The sequence below is a fragment of the Brachionichthys hirsutus genome, chromosome 24, assembly GCF_040956055.1.
Source record: "Brachionichthys hirsutus isolate HB-005 chromosome 24, CSIRO-AGI_Bhir_v1, whole genome shotgun sequence".
In the NCBI taxonomy this organism is placed as follows: Eukaryota; Metazoa; Chordata; class Actinopteri; order Lophiiformes; family Brachionichthyidae; genus Brachionichthys; species Brachionichthys hirsutus.
This window is the reverse complement of record NC_090920.1, coordinates 5,183,125-5,199,501: the sequence shown is the minus strand read 5'-3', so window position 1 is coordinate 5,199,501 and position 16,377 is coordinate 5,183,125. Positions and strand designations below refer to the sequence as shown.

Sequence of the window (16,377 nt, the reverse complement as noted above, 5' to 3'; positions counted from 1 at the left end):
CTGCCTGTCTGTCTCTGCCTGTCTGTCTCTCTGCCTGTCTCTGTCTGTCTGTCTGTCTGCCTGTCTCTCTGCCTGTCTGTCTCTGCCTGTCTGTCTCTCTGCCTGTCTCTCTGTCTGTCTCTCTGTCTCTCTGCCTGTCTGTCTCTCCGCCTGTCTCTGTCTGTTTGTCTGTCTGCCTGTCTCTCTGCCTGTCTGTCTCTGCCTGTCTGTCTCTGCCTGTCTCTCTGTCTCTGATAGAGCAGTCGTATTAAAACTCCCTCGTGCTCTTGCAGCTCTTGTTGGGCTTGCAGAGGACGGTTGTGGGTCAGTCAGCAGGTCTGGACTCAGGTGTTTATTGGATGACCTCAGCCAGGTAAATTATTTGAGTAGCCCACTTGAGTCTGTCCATTGGTGACTCCGCCTCCTGTATGTGCAGATTCCGTCAGCCGTCCAGGAAGACGTGCCGTTTGGCGCCGTGGAGGCGGCTGTCAGTTCCTGTTTTAAAGGGGTGAGGAAGCAGAACTGGCGCCCGGTGCTGCGTGTCATGATGATGAACTGACTCGGTTTCTCTTTCAGGTGTCCACCCCAAAGGCAGGTAAACAGCAGGTGCTGTCGTGGCTGCAGAGTGAGCCACACCTGTTGCTGTGGTTACCGACCCTGTATCGTCTAGCCGTCAGTCAGAAGGTCACGCACGGCGTGCGCTGTCATACCTGCAAGTCCTTCCCCATTACTGGACTCAGGTAACCGGGTATACGTCGACTCGAACTGAAGATTAACCAGACTAGTTTAGCAGACTAGTTTAGCAGACTCTAGTTTAGCAGACTAGTTTAGCATACTAGTTTAGCAGACTAGTTTAGTTGACATTAGTTTAGCAGACTAGTTTAGCAACCTCTAGTTTAGCAGACTAGTTTACCAGATGCTAGTTTAGCAGACTCTAGTTTAGTTAACTCTCGTTTACCAGGCTCTAGTGTAGCAGACTCCAGTCAGTGTTAAGCAGGCTCTAATGAAGGTTAACTAAACTAATTATTTTCAGGTATCGCTGCAGGAAGTGTGTGAATGTTCAGGTGTGTCAGAGCTGCTTCCTCTCAGACAGAGAGACAGCCAAACACAAGAGTCGACATCCAATGATGGAGTTCTGCACACAGGTAACAGGTGTTGTCTCCTCACACTCTGTTGCCATGGAGATGGGCTCTGGTTGAGGCCGTTAGACGTTCATTTTCTGTCTGTCCATCAGCCCACATGGAGAGAGTCTCTGTCCTCCTTAGCACGCAACGCTCGTCACGCTCTGTTACCACGGCGATACTCTCAGAGAGAGGCTGATATGAGAACAGCAATCATGAGGGCGGAGCAAGGAGCGCTTTACCTGAGCAGGTAAAGTCGCACCAATACTCCTTTCACATTTGCGTTCGGAGTAAATACACCTTTGGGTTTGCTCCTCAGCCCGCCCCCCGATGATCTGCCAACCCCATTGGCTGTCTCAGCTGCCAATCAAAGAGTTGTCTCCCACGATGCCTCAGTACGATCTCCTGCCTGTTCTGAATCGCTGCAGGTCGATAGCAAGCCCCAGCAGGTGACCTCATGACTGCACTGTGATGATGATGATGATGATGATGATGATGATGTCATTTATTAGGCATCGTCTCTCCTCACTGAAGTTAGAAACCTTCAGAGAGACAAATGGTGAGACCAGAACCAACCAATCGTTGTCTGTCTGGAGTGAGTCGTCATTGACACCACCATCATCATCATCATCGTCTTCTTCTTCTGTTCTCCAGGTTGTTGGAGCAGCAGCTGCAGGCCTGGAGGCTCACGGTCCAATCAGAGCAGGACGTCTTGGGGAACAGGTGTTCTGAGATGGAGGTTACCATGGAGACACTGAGAGAAGAGAGCCTGAATCTACAGACGATGCTCACAAAGGTCAGCAGACCTGACAGGTGTCTGAGTCGGCTGTGTGTGACCTTTGAACCAGCAGATGTTGTCTCACACAGTTGCTGCTCTTCAGGCTCTGAACAAGATGGAAGCTCAAAGCAACACCAACAAAATGAGCCCAAGTGTCCAATCGGAGACAGAGAGCAATGTCACCACATCAGGCTCGGAGGGAGGCGAAGACGATGGGCCATGCAGTGAGGAAGAACAGCGATCTCCTTCTCCCACAATGCACTTGGTCACAGCTTTGTCACATGACACCCATTGTGAAGGCGAAGACGCAGCCGGCAGGTTTCTCTGTCTTCCTGTGGGACACCAAGATGGCACAGAGGAACGTGGCCCTCAAAATAAGGGAACCTGTCCGTCTGAAGAGGTTGAAGAATGGGATTGTGGGACCTGTAGTCTAGATGAGCTGCTGCAGGAGGCTGTGGAGAGACTGAAGGCTGAGATGGAGACAGACGAGTGGAGAGAGAGACAGACAGGTGAGTCGGTGATGTCAGAAAGAGCTGGTGCAAAGGAACCAGAGTCACAGCGCCACCTTCTGCTGTGGAGGGTGAAGTCCCGATCACGGCGTGGCCAACGGAGCACGCTCAAAGTCACGTGTGATCGTTACAAGCGTTTTTATCGGTTGTAAACCCAAACTGCACTTTCTATTACAATATTGCATCAAAGATGTCAGGATGGATACAAAATCAAAGACTTCAAAGCAATTTAATTTATAATTAAGAAGAATCTTTATTAATCCACAAGGACAAATCCGCTTCACCCTTTAGCACACGCACGAGTCATTCACACGTAGGCCACACCCACCCACACACACACGCAGAATGTTTAGAACCAGCAATAGATTATTCATCTTCCATTCCTTTGATTGGTGATTTTCAATAATAATTCCAATCAGTTTGATAAATAAGGCAGCAATAATATATTGAACCAGCGCATGCATGGTGTCAATGATGTCACTTCCTGTGTCAATATGCTATAGAATTAGCCCATATGTGTCCTGTCCTGCTACCCTGCCCTGTCTTATCCATTTATCAGCACCAATCAGCTTTAACCCTTCCGATTTCAGATGACAGCAGGAGGGCGGAGCTTCTGAAGGCTGCAGACCAGGTGGGGGACTTGGTCCATCACCTGGTTGACGCTGTTGGAGGTGGTCCTGGGTGCTTTCAGGATGTGACGCCAGCGCTGTGCTGTCGTCACCTTCATGGTCACCAATGAGCACCGCCCACAAGTGTCCTCTGCAACCCTCTTTTAGTCTTCGGATTGGAATCGAACCCGTAACCCCCAGAGATGTCAGGAGCTCACGAAGCAAAGTTACTCTGCTCGAATGTTGGGCGTGAGCTTTTAAAGCTTCCTTCGAATTTCCCTGTCATAAGAATCAAGGCCACATTGACATGTCCAGAGCTGTTGGACATGTCCTTTCTGAGGTCTGGTCCACTCACACTCAAGGACTTGGTTGAAGACAACCCACTGAAATGACGCTTCCAGCTCCTTGCATTGCCGTTAATGGTTCGGTGACAGCGCCCCCAACAGGATACGGGCAAAATGGACACTGAGGTCGTCTTCACACTGGACCACAAGAACTCGGTTCGATTTGGTCCGGTTCTGCTGTCACACTGATCAGAACCAGGGTTCCCTTGCAGGCGACCCGAGTTCACCTGTTTGATCCGCACCAGAGTTCAGACGAGAACTCTGGTCCGTTTAAAGCGGACCAAACAGCCGAACAGAAAATGAAAGTCTCAACACAGAACTCGTGATTTAAAGCAATAAAAAACTATTAGAACTTTTGCACTGTGCAGACCTGCTTAACTTAATTTCATTGCATCCCCGTGTGTAACGACAATAAAGTTCTATTCTATTCTATTCTATTCCGTTACCTTCGAGTCCTCTCGCAGCCCCGCCCTCTCCGGCAAAGCGAGGGAGGGCATTTCCTGGCAGGTCCTGAACGCCGCAGGCCCTCCCTTCTTGCTCGGAGGGGCGTGGCCAGAGCCTTGGTCCTTTTCTTGGATGGTTGGGGGTGTGTCCCGCTAGGTCTTCTGCAACGGTGAAGTGAAGGGGCCGGCGTTTGAGATATCCCGCCCCGCCTCCTGACTGTTTCCTGTTGTCCCGTCTTGGCTGGGTCCCGTCCTTTGATCTTTGAGGATCCTGACACGCCCTCCCCCAATGCCCTGTCAGCGTTCAGGTCTGGACTCAGACTCCTGAACAGCTGACGGACACAAGGTGGCGGTGGGCGTTGGGTCGAGCCTTTCGGCGGGTTCTTTAGGATGCGCTGACTGCTGGGGTCGTAGAACCGGACGGGAACTTGTTTGTATTTGACTTTTAACCCCTGCAGATCCAGGGGACGTCTCTTTCTCCTGCAACGCTTGGAGGCGGAGCCTGGGCCTGATGCTTGGGCGTGGCCAGAGGGGGAGCAGAGAAGGTAGACCAGAGAGGTACGAGGCTGCACAGGTGTGATAATGTTGGCGTACGACGGAGGGAGAACGCGCCACGTGTCTACATCGGGAGTCCGCTCTACTTCACGTTGATTGGCTGCTGGGACGCTGAAGGGCGTGGCATCTGAAGCTGGCTGATGGACAGCCGGGATGTCCAGTCGGACAGTCTGAGTGCCGTGACTGATTTTGACCACCTAAAGGAGCAGAAGCAGGTTTGAACGTCTGCCCCAAAAGCACGTCCCATCAGACACCTGCTCTCACCTGACACCTGGATGCCACTCTGAGGCCCCGCCTCTCTCTCCTCCTCCTCTTGATGGGCCTTGAATCGTTCTCATTGCAGTCTAATAAAGGCAGAAGGCAAGTGTCTGGCTCCACCCCTTCGTTCTGACCACACCCCTTCTCTTTTTGGCTCCTCCTCCCGTACCTGATGGAGATGACAACAGCGTTACCTGCCTGATAAGCGGTCAGCTTGGTGTCTCAGCAGGGACAGGTAGGACACTGGTGAAAAGGGAGGGGCCAGTGGCGTAAAGTGGGGACAGCGTTGGACCTGTGGTTCTCGTGCTAACGAAGCGGCTGAAGGACCCAGACCAAGGACAGGTTTAGACAATCAATGCCACGTCCGTCCGTCCGTCCGTCCGTCCGTCCACCCTACCGAGGCGAATACACCTGCGTGCAGGTGGTCGTACCTGGCCAGGGACTCGCTGTCAAAGTAGCAGATGAAGGTGTCCTTTCGGAACTGGTGGACGAGTCTCTCCACCCTCTCCTCGTCCTCCTGTTTGAACTGGGCCCAACTTTTCCCATGAAAGGGTCCCGGGACTTCCTCAACAGGGAACGTCCAGAAACCTTTGTCCTGCGTGGCTCCGCCCCTAGCGCCACGCTCTCTTTGAAGGGTGGCAACGAGCTGTTGTGAGTACACCTGGCCGTCCAGCTGTACCTCAGCGTCCATCAGACGGCTCAGGTCCGCCGCCTGGCTGGCCTGGACAGGTGTTCGTCCCAGAACCTCCTGCGGAGAGACGTTCCAGCTTTAGAACCTCGAACGGTCTCGCCTCTGGCTGCTGCGACCCTGACTCTTACCTGTACAGGTGAGTCCCAGTCATCACTCTGTGTTTCCATGGAGAGGTGGAAGCTCTCTGACTCCGCCTGCTGGCAGGTTGAGGGTGTGACACCGTAACGACACACCTGAAACACAGAAACACTGATGATCACCTGAGTTACCCTAAATCACCTTTGACATGGATGTCAGGACTTCAACCCCTGACCCCACTTCACCAGAAATCAACTCCCACGAGGACCCTGAACCACAAGGGTTAATTGATTAATACTAATCAATACATTGTGTGAAGAACGTGACATGACCCACCTCCTCTGTGGTCTCCTTCAGGGGGTCTGAAGGGAATGCCACCTCCCTCCTCCCCTTCTCCCAGGTCAACCAGGGCAGCAGCTGTGAGGGGCCCCGAGGGCCCGGGTCCGGTCGGAGGCAGGGTCCTGATCGGGGGTTTGGGTCGCTATTGTCGCGTGGCGGTGAGGAGGAGGACGACGATTGGTTGGTTTTCCTCTTGTTTGTCTTCCTGTGGGCCTTCCTGTGGACAGGGGGCGGAGTCTGTGTGGGAGATGGGGGTGTGCCCTCTCTGAACGGTGCAGACGCTCTCTCTTGAGTGTGCCCCTCTGTGGCTCCTTCTGATTGGCTGTCTTCCTGAATGGGAGGCTGACGGGAGGTGTGGTCAGAGCTGGACAGGTGTTCACAGGTACCCAGAGACAGGTCATCGTCAGAGACGTGGAGGTCATCGAGCTGCTCCCTGGGCAAAGGGGGCGAGGAGACTGACGGGAGGTCAGCGTGGGACGGCCTGACGGAAGACGTTTCGATCAAGCTTCACGGCTACGTGCTAACATGGAGATCAATCAGGGTACGTCGTCATGGCTACCTGGGGTCCTCGTAGCGGTGGGGGTGGTGCTGTAGGACGTCCTGCAGGAAGCGCTCCAGCAGGCTTGGTTTGGTGACGGAGGTGCTGCCGGAGCCCCGGGGGGACGTCTGGACACGGTCCAGGTGTTGGAGACTCGACAGGTGCTGAGAGACGAAACCGATGATGTCATCAAGCAGCATCGAACTCCGATTGGTCGGCTGTCATGCTCTCACCTGTTCCAGGTTGCTGTACAGGACTCTGCAGTATCCGCAGTAACCCTGTCTACTGGGCTTACACCTGGATGGTCCTGGCTGAGACTCCGCCCACATCCTGTCATACAGATACAGGTGGACGAGGCAATAAATCTATCACGTGTGGCTGATGAAGATGATTCCTCTGTGAGGAGTTTGTATGTTTTCATGTCTGTGTGGGTTCTCCGGGTTCTCCGGGTTCCGCCCAGCAGGACTGGACACTAAACCAGGGGTCCGAGGCTTTAGGACTTCGTTCCTGGACCGAGCTCGGAACTCAAATCAACGTTTCCAGATAAAATACTTCAACAATTTAATGCCGCCGTCTAAAAACACCCAAATCAACGGCGACGACAACGAAAAAACGTTTTCACTGCCGTTTAGACACACAATAAATGAACGAGTGTAATCGAAAGTGTGGCTCGACGTCCTACAACCCAAACCATCGTCCCCTGTCCCCCGTCAGTCTCCTCTCCCCCCTCAGTGTCCTGTCCCCGGTCAGTCTCCCGTCCCCCCTCAGTGTCCTGTCCCCCCTCAGTCTCCTGTCCCCCCTCAGTCTCCTCTCCCCCCTCAGTGTCCTGTTCCCGGTCAGTCTCCCGTCCCCCCTCAGTCTCCTGTCCCCCCTCAGCCTCCTCTCCCCCCTCAGTGTCCTGTTCCCGGTCAGTCTCCCGTCCCCCCTCAGTGTCCTGTTCCCGGTCAGTCTCCCGTCCCCCCTCAGTCTCCTGTCCCCCCTCAGTCTCCTGTCCCCCCTCAGTCTCCTGTCCCCCCTCAGCCTCCTGTTCCCGGTCAGTCTCCCGTCCCCCCTCAGTGTCCTGTTCCCGGTCAGTCTCCCGTCCCCCCTCAGTGTCCTGTTCCCGGTCAGTCTCCCGTCCCCCCTCAGTGTCCTGTTCCCGGTCAGTCTCCTGTCCCCCGTCAGTCTCCTCTCCCCCCTCAGTGTCCTGTTCCCGGTCAGTCTCCCGTCCCCCCTCAGTGTCCTGTCCCCCCTCAGTCTCCTGTCCCCCCTCAGCCTCCTCTCCCCCCTCAGTGTCCTGTTCCCGGTCAGTCTCCCGTCCCCCCTCAGTGTCCTGTCCCCCCTCAGCCTCCTGTCCCCACTCAGTGTCCTGTTCCCGGTCAGTCTCCCGTCCCCACTCAGTGTCCTGTTCCCGGTCAGTCTCCCGTCCCCCCTCAGTGTCCTGTTCCCGGTCAGTCTCCCGTCCCCCCTCAGTGTCCTGTCCCCCCTCAGTGTCCTGTTCCCGGTCAGTCTCCCGTCCCCCCTCAGTGTCCTGTTCCCGGTCAGTCTCCCGTCCCCCCTCGGTGTCCTGTCCCCCCTCAGTGTCCTGTTCCCGGTCAGTCTCCCGTCCCCCCTCAGTGTCCTGTTCCCGGTCAGTCTCCCGTCCCCCCTCAGTCTCCTGTCCCCCCTCAGTGTCCTGTTCCCGGTCAGTCTCCCGTCCCCCCTCAGTGTCCTGTTCCCGGTCAGTCTCCCGTCCCCCCTCAGCCTCCTGTCCCCCCTCAGTGTCCTGTTCCCGGTCAGTCTCCTGACGGGGACGTGGATGAAGCTCCGTCTGAACTGGGAGGCCAGCTGGCTCCACCCACGGGCTTTTGAGAAGTGCTCTTGGTTTGCGGTCTCAGATGTCTTCGAACCAGAATGTGTCTCCGGGGTTCGGCGGACCTCGGCCGAAGACAAATCAATTGTTTCCTGAATAACAACTTGATTCATTAATGAGCGCCGAACCTTCAGTCATCCAACCGGGGAAGAAGCGAAGGAACACGACACTTATGACCAGGCATAATAACTGACAGGTCTATGACGTCACCTTCAGACGGGTCCAACGCTGCCGCGCAAATCTCATCATGGAGAATCAATAATCAGAGCAATCCATGCTGTGACCACGTGACAGCTTCCGGTGACGCGTCTCCGCCCCTCGGGCAGCTACTAGTGTTAGCTGCCGACTAGCTGTTAGCATGCTGTGACTCTCGGCTTCATAGAGAAGGTGATTGGCCGGTTCAGGACAATCACGCCGATACTGATCGATGAACGTTATTACCTGCAGCTGCTCGCTGTTGCGGGTAACGATCACGCGTCATCCGCCGTGCGGCTGTCCCGATCCGTTCAGTTTCCGGTCTTGTTCTTCTGTTACGTGAAAGGGCCACATGAACAGCGGCGTGCTGCCCCCCAGAGGCCGGACAGTGAACTGACCTGTTTGTCAAATGAAAGGAACCCGCGTCGCGCCGCTGACGTCACCGGAAGGTGCGCGTTACTACCGCGTCACCCGACCCGAGACCAGTAACAGGAACAGACAGTTTGTGTTCAAGTGCTTTTTATTGATAAAGTATTTTCAGATCTTGTTGAAGACGACGACGTCCATCGACTGAACGTAATCCTCGAAGGCCGTGATGTGTTCCTCGAGCAGGTCGGTGCCCACCTGGTGGACAGAGCGCAGGTGAGACACGCGGAGACACAAATACAGGAGACACGCGGGGACACAAATACAGGACACGCAGGGACACAAATACAGGAGACACGCAGGGACACAAATACAGGAGACACGCAGGGACACAAATACAGGAGACACAAATACAGGAGACACGCAGGGACACAAATACAGGAGACACGCGGGGACACAAATACAGGAGACACGCGGGGACACAAATACAGGAGACACGCGGGGACACAAATACAGGACACGCAGGGACACAAATACAGGAGACACGCAGGGACACAAATACAGGAGACACGCGGGGACACAAATACAGGAGACACAAATACAGGAGACACGCAGGGACACAAATACAGGAGACACGCGGGGACAGGGTCGACCGGCTCACCTTGTCGTCTTCCACCACGCAGCCGATCTGCAGCTTCTTGATGCCGTATCCCACCGGGACCAGTTTAGCTGCAGAGAGAAACCAGTCATGTGCTGCAGTACTGTGTAGTACTATTAAACTGCAGTACTGCGTAGTACCATTACAACGTCTCCCCTGAATACTGCAGTACTGTGTAGTACCATTACACCGTCTCCCCCTGAATAGTACCATTACACCGTCTCCCCTGAATACTGCAGTACTGTGTAGTACCATTACACCGTCTCCCCCTGAATACTGCAGTACTGTGTAGTACTATTAAACTGCAGTACTGCGTAGTACCATTACACCGTCTCCCCTGAATACTGCAGTACTGCGTAGTACCATTACACCGTCTCCCCCTGAATAGTACCATTACACCATCTCCCCCTGAATACTGCAGTACTGTGTAGTACCATTACACCGTCTCCCCCTGAATACTGCAGTACTGTGTAGTACTATTAAACTGCAGTACTGCGTAGTACCATTACACCGTCTCCCCCTGAATAGTACCATTACACCATCTCCCCCTGAATACTGCAGTACTGTGTAGTACCATTACACCGTCTCCCCCTGAATACTGCAGTACTGTGTAGTACTATTAAACTGCAGTACTGCGTAGTACCATTACACCGTCTCCCCCTGAATACTGCAGTACTGTGTAGTACCATTACACCGTCTCCCCCTGAATACTGCAGTACTGTGTAGTACTATTAAACCGCCTCCCCTGAATACTGCAGTACTGTGTAGTACCATTACACCGTCTCCCCTGAATACTGCAGTACTGTGTAGTACCATTACACCGTCTCCCCCTGAATACTGCAGCACTGTGTAGTACCATTACACCGTCTCCCCTGAATACTGCAGTACTGTGTAGTACTATTAAACTGCAGTACTGTGTAGTACCATTACACCGTCTCCCCCTGAATACTGCAGTACTGTGTAGTACCATTACACCGTCTCCCCCTGAATACTGCAGTACTGTGTAGTACCATTACACCGTCTCCCCCTGAATAGTACCATTACAACGTCTCCCCTGAATACTGCAGTACAGTGTAGTACCATTACACCGTCTCCCCTGAGTACTGCAGTACTGTGTAGTACCATTACACCGTCTCCCCCTGAATACTGCAGTACTGTGTAGTACCATTACACCGTCTCCCCCTGAATAGTACCATTACGTCTCCCCTGAATACTGCAGTACTGTGTAGTACCATTACACCGTCTCCCCCTGAATAATGCAGTACCGTGTAGTACCATTACACCGTCTCCCCCTGAATACTGCAGCACTGTGTAGTACCATTACACCGTCTCCCCCTGAATACTGCAGCACTGTGTAGTACCATTACACCGTCTCCCCCTGAATACTGCAGTACTGTGTAGTACCATTACAACGTCTCCCCTGAATACTGCAGTACTGTGTAGTACCATTACACCGTCTCCCCCTGAATACTGCAGTACTGTGTAGTACCATTACACCGTCTCCCCCTGAATAGTACCATTACGTCTCCCCTGAATACTGCAGTACAGTGTAGTACCATTACAACGTCTCCCCTGAATACTGCAGTACTGTGTAGTACCATTACACCGTCTCCCCCTGAATACTGCAGTACTGTGTAGTACCATTACACCGTCTCCCCCTGAATAGTACCATTACGTCTCCCCTGAATACTGCAGTACAGTGTAGTACCATTACACCGTCTCCCCCTGAATACTGCAGCACTGTGTAGTACCATTACACCGTCTCCCCCTGAATACTGCAGTACAGTGTAGTACCATTACACCGTCTCCCCCTGAATACTGCAGTACTGTGTAGTACCATTACAACGTCTCCCCCTGAATACTGCAGTACTGTGTAGTACCATTACACCGTCTCCCCCTGAATACTGCAGCACTGTGTAGTACCATTACAACGTCTCCCCTGAATACTGCAGCACTGTGTAGTACCATTACAACGTCTCCCCCTGAATACTGCAGTACTGTGTAGTACCATTACACCGTCTCCCCCTGAATACTGCAGTACTGTGTAGTACCATTACAACGTCTCCCCTGAATACTGCAGTACTGTGTAGTACCATTACACCGTCTCCCCCTGAATACTGCAGTACTGTGTAGTACCATTACACCGTCTCCCCCTGAATACTGCAGTACTGTGTAGTACCATTACACCGTCTCCCCTGAATACTGCAGCACTGTGTAGTACCATTACACCGTCTCCCCCTGAATACTGCAGCACTGTGTAGTACCATTACACCGTCTCCCCCTGAATACTGCAGTACTGTGTAGTACCATTACACCGTCTCCCCCTGAATACTGCAGTACTGTGTAGTACCATTACACCGTCTCCCCCTGAATACTGCAGTACTGTGTAGTACCATTACACCGTCTCCCCCTGAATACTGCAGTACTGTGTAGTACCATTACACCGTCTCCCCCTGAATACTGCAGCACTGTGTAGTACCATTACACCGTCTCCCCCTGAATACTGCAGTACTGTGTAGTACCATTACACCGTCTCCCCCTGAATAGTACCATTACGTCTCCCCTGAATACTGCAGTACTGTGTAGTACCATTACAACGTCTCCCCTGAATACTGCAGTACTGTGTAGTACCATTACACCGTCTCCCCCTGAATACTGCAGTACTGTGTAGTACCATTACACCGTCTCCCCCTGAATACTGCAGTACTGTGTAGTACCATTACACCGTCTCCCCCTGAATAGTACCATTACAACGTCTCCCCTGAATACTGCAGTACCGTGTAGTACCATTACAACGTCTCCCCCTGAATACTGCAGCACTGTGTAGTACCATCACACCGTCTCCCCCTGAATACTGCAGCACTGTGTAGTACCATTACAACGTCTCCCCTGAATACTGCAGTACTGTGTAGTACCATTACACCGTCTCCCCCTGAATACTGCAGTACTGTGTAGTACCATTACACCGTCTCCCCCTGAATAGTACCATTACGTCTCCCCTGAATACTGCAGTACTGTGTAGTACCATTACACCGTCTCCCCCTGAATACTGCAGTACTGTGTAGTACCATTACACCGTCTCCCCCTGAATACTGCAGTACTGTGTAGTACCATTACACCGTCTCCCCCTGAATACTGCAGCACTGTGTAGTACCATTACACCGTCTCCCCCTGAATACTGCAGCACTGTGTAGTACCATTACACCGTCTCCCCTGAATACTGCAGTACTGTGTAGTACCATTACACCGTCTCCCCCTGAATACTGCAGTACTGTGTAGTACCATTACACCGTCTCCCCCTGAATACTGCAGTACTGTGTAGTACCATTACACCGTCTCCCCCTGAATACTGCAGTACTGTGTAGTACTCTTACACTGTCCCCAGACCAGCCCGTCCATCTGAACACTGCGAACGCACTCCTCCAGTTTGACCATGTCTGTCTCGTCGTCCCACGGCTTGACGTCCAATAGGATCGAAGACTTGGCGATGAGGGCGGGCTCTGGAAGAGAGCGGTCATAGTCAGTTACCACAGCAACCACTTCGGGCCACCATAAAGACATTAACTGCTGGTTGTCAGACAAACAAGGCGTCCATCAGGCAGTCAGCCGAAAGATGGTGATTGGTTGATCATCACGCAAAGCGCGGGAACACTGATGATGTCACTGGCTGTGTGATGATGTCACGTACTCTTGGCCTTCTTGGCGGCGTACTCTGCCAGACGTTTCTCCTTCAGCCGGGTCATCTCAACGTCTTCCTGCAAGACGAAGAGCAGGGCATGAAGCCCGACCTCAGTGGAACAGACACGCAGGCTGCAGCGGCGGTCACCTCTTCGTCTGACCCGAACAGGTCGATGTCATCGTCATCATCGTCGTCCTTCGACGTGGGGGCGGAGCCAGAGGTGGTGTCGGCCACACCTGCGGGGCCGTATTGCCCCAGAGGCTTCTTCACACCTGGGAGACTGTCAGTAGCAGAGCAGGGTTACAGCACAGGCCACACCTCCTCTCCCCACATCTCATGACGTCACTCCTCACCTGTTCCTCTGGTAAGACTTGATGTGGTTGAACCACCTGAGAGCGTGGCAGAGCTCTGCTGGGGGCGGGGAGGAGAGGACGTCGAAAACCGCCGCGTCGGCCTGAGATGGGACAAACCTGTGACGTCAGCAGGAGAGATCAAACATCACATTTAATCCGCAATATAATAATCAGTAACTGAACCTCGGATCAAGTTGTTCATTGTAAATCAGACATTAGCATATAGATAAGCGATTATCGAGCATTTAAACATTTAAAATCGACGTGGCTGCTGAAGGAGACGCGCCGCAGCTCGTCTGCAGGTTAGCACCATGCGGCGGCCGCTGCTAGCTAGCTAGCGATAGCATACGGCGGCTGCTGCTAGCTAGCTAGCGATAGCATACGGCCGCTGCTGCTAGCTAGCTAGCTAGCGATAGCATACGGCCGCTGCTAACTAGCGATAGCATGCGGCCGCTTCAAAGCCAACAAAACCAAGTTCAGGCCTGAAGCCGGGCTGTTTCCTTCTACCGCTCGTCCACCCAGCTCGCATTTCAAGCCTGGACGTCGCATTCCGCTCGCAACACGCCAGCTAACTCTTAGCCACCTTCAGCGCAACGTAGAGCCAAGATGGCGGTTCCTCCGCGACGGAGCCGCCGTCGCGTTCGAGTCCGGCGTCCTACTGACCCCTCGACGTAGCTCCGGTCCGCCAGGAAGTCGTTCAGCACTTTGAGGCCGGAGGCAGACTTCAGGTCACCGAAGCCCATGATGCGGGGTGTGGAGGACGGAGAAGGAGCGAGGAGGCGGCGAGAGGAGACCTTATACCCGGAGACAGAATTAACTCCTCCCCCCAGCGCGCTGCTCCTCCCCCAGTGACAAGAAGACAGAAGAAGAAGTCTGTGCAAATACAGAATTGATTCAACGTCAGAAAGGAAGCGATGACAAATTTCATCCTAAAGATTATTGATCACCATGTTGCTGGGGTCTATCCCAGCTGACTACTGGAGAGAGGCGGGGTACACCCTGGACACGTCGCCAGCATATGGCGGCCACACAGAGAATTATTGATCAAGTCATTGAGCTGCATGTGATTGGAAGGAAACTCAGAAAGGCATTGAACCCAGAACCTTCCTGCCGTGAGGAGACAGCGCTACCCACTGTGCCACCCACCCCTGACCCGATCAATACGGTTTCAGGTTGCCGCTGACACAGCGAAGAGATGCCACGCCTCCTCTTTCATTTCCAGGCGTGTGACTCATCATTTCTTTATTTGATGTGACAGGTTAAATCAAGCAAGTCAAAATACTTAATTCATCCCAGAGGGAAATGGTATCACAGATTAGATATATACACATATGTGTATACTGTGTATATATATATCAGTATATATATATATATATATATACTGATCTGAATTCAGCACCTCACCTGCCCAGTACAAAAATGTAGTCAGACTTGTCACACAGTCACATGGCCTGCTCTGAGCTGATGCTGCTCTCCTATTGGCCGATGGCCATAATAACGCCGACGACACCTGAGAGATGTTGGACAGGTGTGTTTCAGTGAAGCACAGACGACAGATCAGTCAGGCAGAGTTTTAGGCGAGTACACATTAGAAGAAGATTGATGGGTCAAAGTCACAGCTCCGCTCCTCAGGTAAATCCACGCACTCACCTGAGAGACCGGCGTCCATGTTTCGCCTGTCTGATTCCATGTCTGATGTATCGGACAGGAACCGGTGCTTTCATGTTAGCACCGGCTGCTACATTAGCATGTAGCACTATCCGGGTCGGCCTCCTTCACGTCAACAGGTGTGATTGTGTGTTCAGGTGGTCCTGATGGGCTTGGACTCGGCTGGAAAGTCCACGCTGCTGAGCAGACTGCTGACGGGACAGGTGAGACTCCACTGAACAGGTAGAGACTCCATGTTGAGGATGACCTTCACCTCCATATCTGTCCTTAACTTGAAGGTGATGGAAACATCGCCAACCATTGGATTTAATGTGGGAACTCTGTACCTGGACAAAAAGACATCTTTGACGCTGTGGGACATCGGAGGACAGAAGCGCATGAGGCCCAGTTGGAAGTGAATATAAGCCACTCCCACCAAATGAAGCAGGTGGTGCTGGGTTCTGTTGTGTTATGCGGTTTCTGTACATGTCCAGGTTCTTCCTGGACGACTGTGAGGCCCTGGTGTTTGTGGTGGACAGCAGTGAGCCGGCCCGGATGCCGGAGGCCCGGAAGGCTCTGCAGAAGGTGCTTGGTGACGAGAGGTTGCGAGGAATCCCTCTCATGGTTCTGGCCAACAAGAAGGATCTGCCACATTCGCTGACGATACGAGAGGTATGAAACGGGTTCTGGGCTGACCGCCGACCCAGAGCAGGTCCTCCTCCTCCGTTTAAAGACCGCTAGTCAAGCAGGTCAGCAGGGGGAGAAGGAATCCTCCTGATGATGAAGCTGAGGCCTTTCTCCTCTTCCTCTCACCACCGTCCTTGTCCCGCAGGTCTCCAACCAGCTGGACCTGCAGAGCTACAAGGACCGGCTGTGGGAGGTCCAGGCCTGCAGCGCTCTGAAGGGCCTCGGTCTCCAACAGGCCTTTGTGTCCATCAGCAAACGGATCAAGAAGAGCTGAGGAAGAGGAGGGAGGCCCGGGGGGAATGGGGGGGGGGGGGGGGGGGGTTCATGGACGCACTTGCAACTGATCGTATTGATAATTAAACTGTTTTATTTAAAACATAAGTGGAAATTATCTTTGGCAACTCTAATGGGAAACTGTCCGGCAGTCGCGGTTCTGTTTTACCTGCGCTTCAGCTGAAGGTCCAAGAACCTCCTGGACGGGCTGCTGGTCCCTGATGCTGAGAGACCAGTGTAACGATGTAGCGATCCAGCACGGGAGGGGGGGGGGGGGTCCTAGACAAAAGGGCCCAACCAGCATCTGCACTCCTCCCACTTCTGGGTGGGAGGAGTGGATGATGGTGTCATCAGCATGGAGGTGTGTCCGAGAGGCACCGACAACCTCGGCCACATCGTTTATGTAGATGGAAAACAAGGTCGGGCCCAAGATGGAGCCCTGAGGGA

At 53.3% G+C, this 16,377-nt stretch overlaps 3 protein-coding genes across 3 annotated transcripts in view; 2 read left to right on the top strand and 1 right to left on the bottom strand.

The window, feature by feature from the left end:
* The window catches only part of dytn (dystrotelin), a 3,860-nt gene extending 1,548 nt beyond the window's left edge, over positions 1-2,312 (top strand). The window contains exons 3-10 of the mRNA XM_068756224.1: positions 238-352; positions 416-487; positions 556-719; positions 1,013-1,124; positions 1,214-1,350; positions 1,639-1,659; positions 1,755-1,896; positions 2,178-2,312. Coding sequence (XP_068612325.1) covers positions 238-352; positions 416-487; positions 556-719; positions 1,013-1,124; positions 1,214-1,350; positions 1,639-1,659; positions 1,755-1,896; positions 2,178-2,312 — 898 coding nt within the window. The remainder of the gene's footprint in view (positions 1-237; positions 353-415; positions 488-555; positions 720-1,012; positions 1,125-1,213; positions 1,351-1,638; positions 1,660-1,754; positions 1,897-2,177) is intronic.
* A 6,457-nt stretch (positions 2,313-8,769) lies between these two features.
* Positions 8,770-14,142, bottom strand: eef1b2 (eukaryotic translation elongation factor 1 beta 2). Its single transcript, XM_068756335.1, has 7 exons — positions 13,987-14,142; positions 13,324-13,440; positions 13,118-13,250; positions 12,980-13,046; positions 12,666-12,791; positions 9,295-9,362; positions 8,770-8,891 (listed from the first exon to the last, which is right to left on the bottom strand). The coding sequence occupies exons 1-7, from the start codon at positions 14,064-14,066 to the stop codon at positions 8,805-8,807; spliced, it is 678 nt and encodes a 225-aa protein (XP_068612436.1). The 5' UTR covers positions 14,067-14,142; the 3' UTR covers positions 8,770-8,804.
* A 686-nt stretch (positions 14,143-14,828) lies between these two features.
* arl11 (ADP-ribosylation factor-like 11) lies at positions 14,829-15,938 on the top strand. The gene is made up of 5 exons (XM_068756506.1): positions 14,829-14,955; positions 15,129-15,194; positions 15,270-15,385; positions 15,465-15,642; positions 15,803-15,938. Exons 1-5 carry the CDS (start codon positions 14,926-14,928, stop codon positions 15,929-15,931), a joined length of 519 nt encoding a protein of 172 aa, XP_068612607.1. The 5' UTR covers positions 14,829-14,925; the 3' UTR covers positions 15,932-15,938.
* The last annotated feature ends 439 nt before the right edge of the window (positions 15,939-16,377 follow it).

Bases quoted from the DNA above. Each gene is read 5' to 3' on its own strand.
- eef1b2 (XM_068756335.1), bottom strand. From the start codon at position 14,066: ATGGGCTTCGGTGACCTGAAGTCTGCCTCCGGCCTCAAAGTGCTGAAC. The intron at 13,047-13,117 runs GTGACCGCCGCT...TTCGTCTTGCAG, and splicing joins TGTTCGGGTCAGACGAAGAG to GAAGACGTTGAGATGACCCG. The intron at 12,792-12,979 runs GTACGTGACATC...GCTCTCTTCCAG, and splicing joins CGCCGCCAAGAAGGCCAAGA to AGCCCGCCCTCATCGCCAAG.
- arl11 (XM_068756506.1), top strand. From the start codon at position 14,926: ATGGGTCAAAGTCACAGCTCCGCTCCTCAG. The intron at 14,956-15,128 runs GTAAATCCACGC...TTGTGTGTTCAG, and splicing joins GTCACAGCTCCGCTCCTCAG to GTGGTCCTGATGGGCTTGGA. The intron at 15,386-15,464 runs GTGAATATAAGC...GTACATGTCCAG, and splicing joins CGCATGAGGCCCAGTTGGAA to GTTCTTCCTGGACGACTGTG.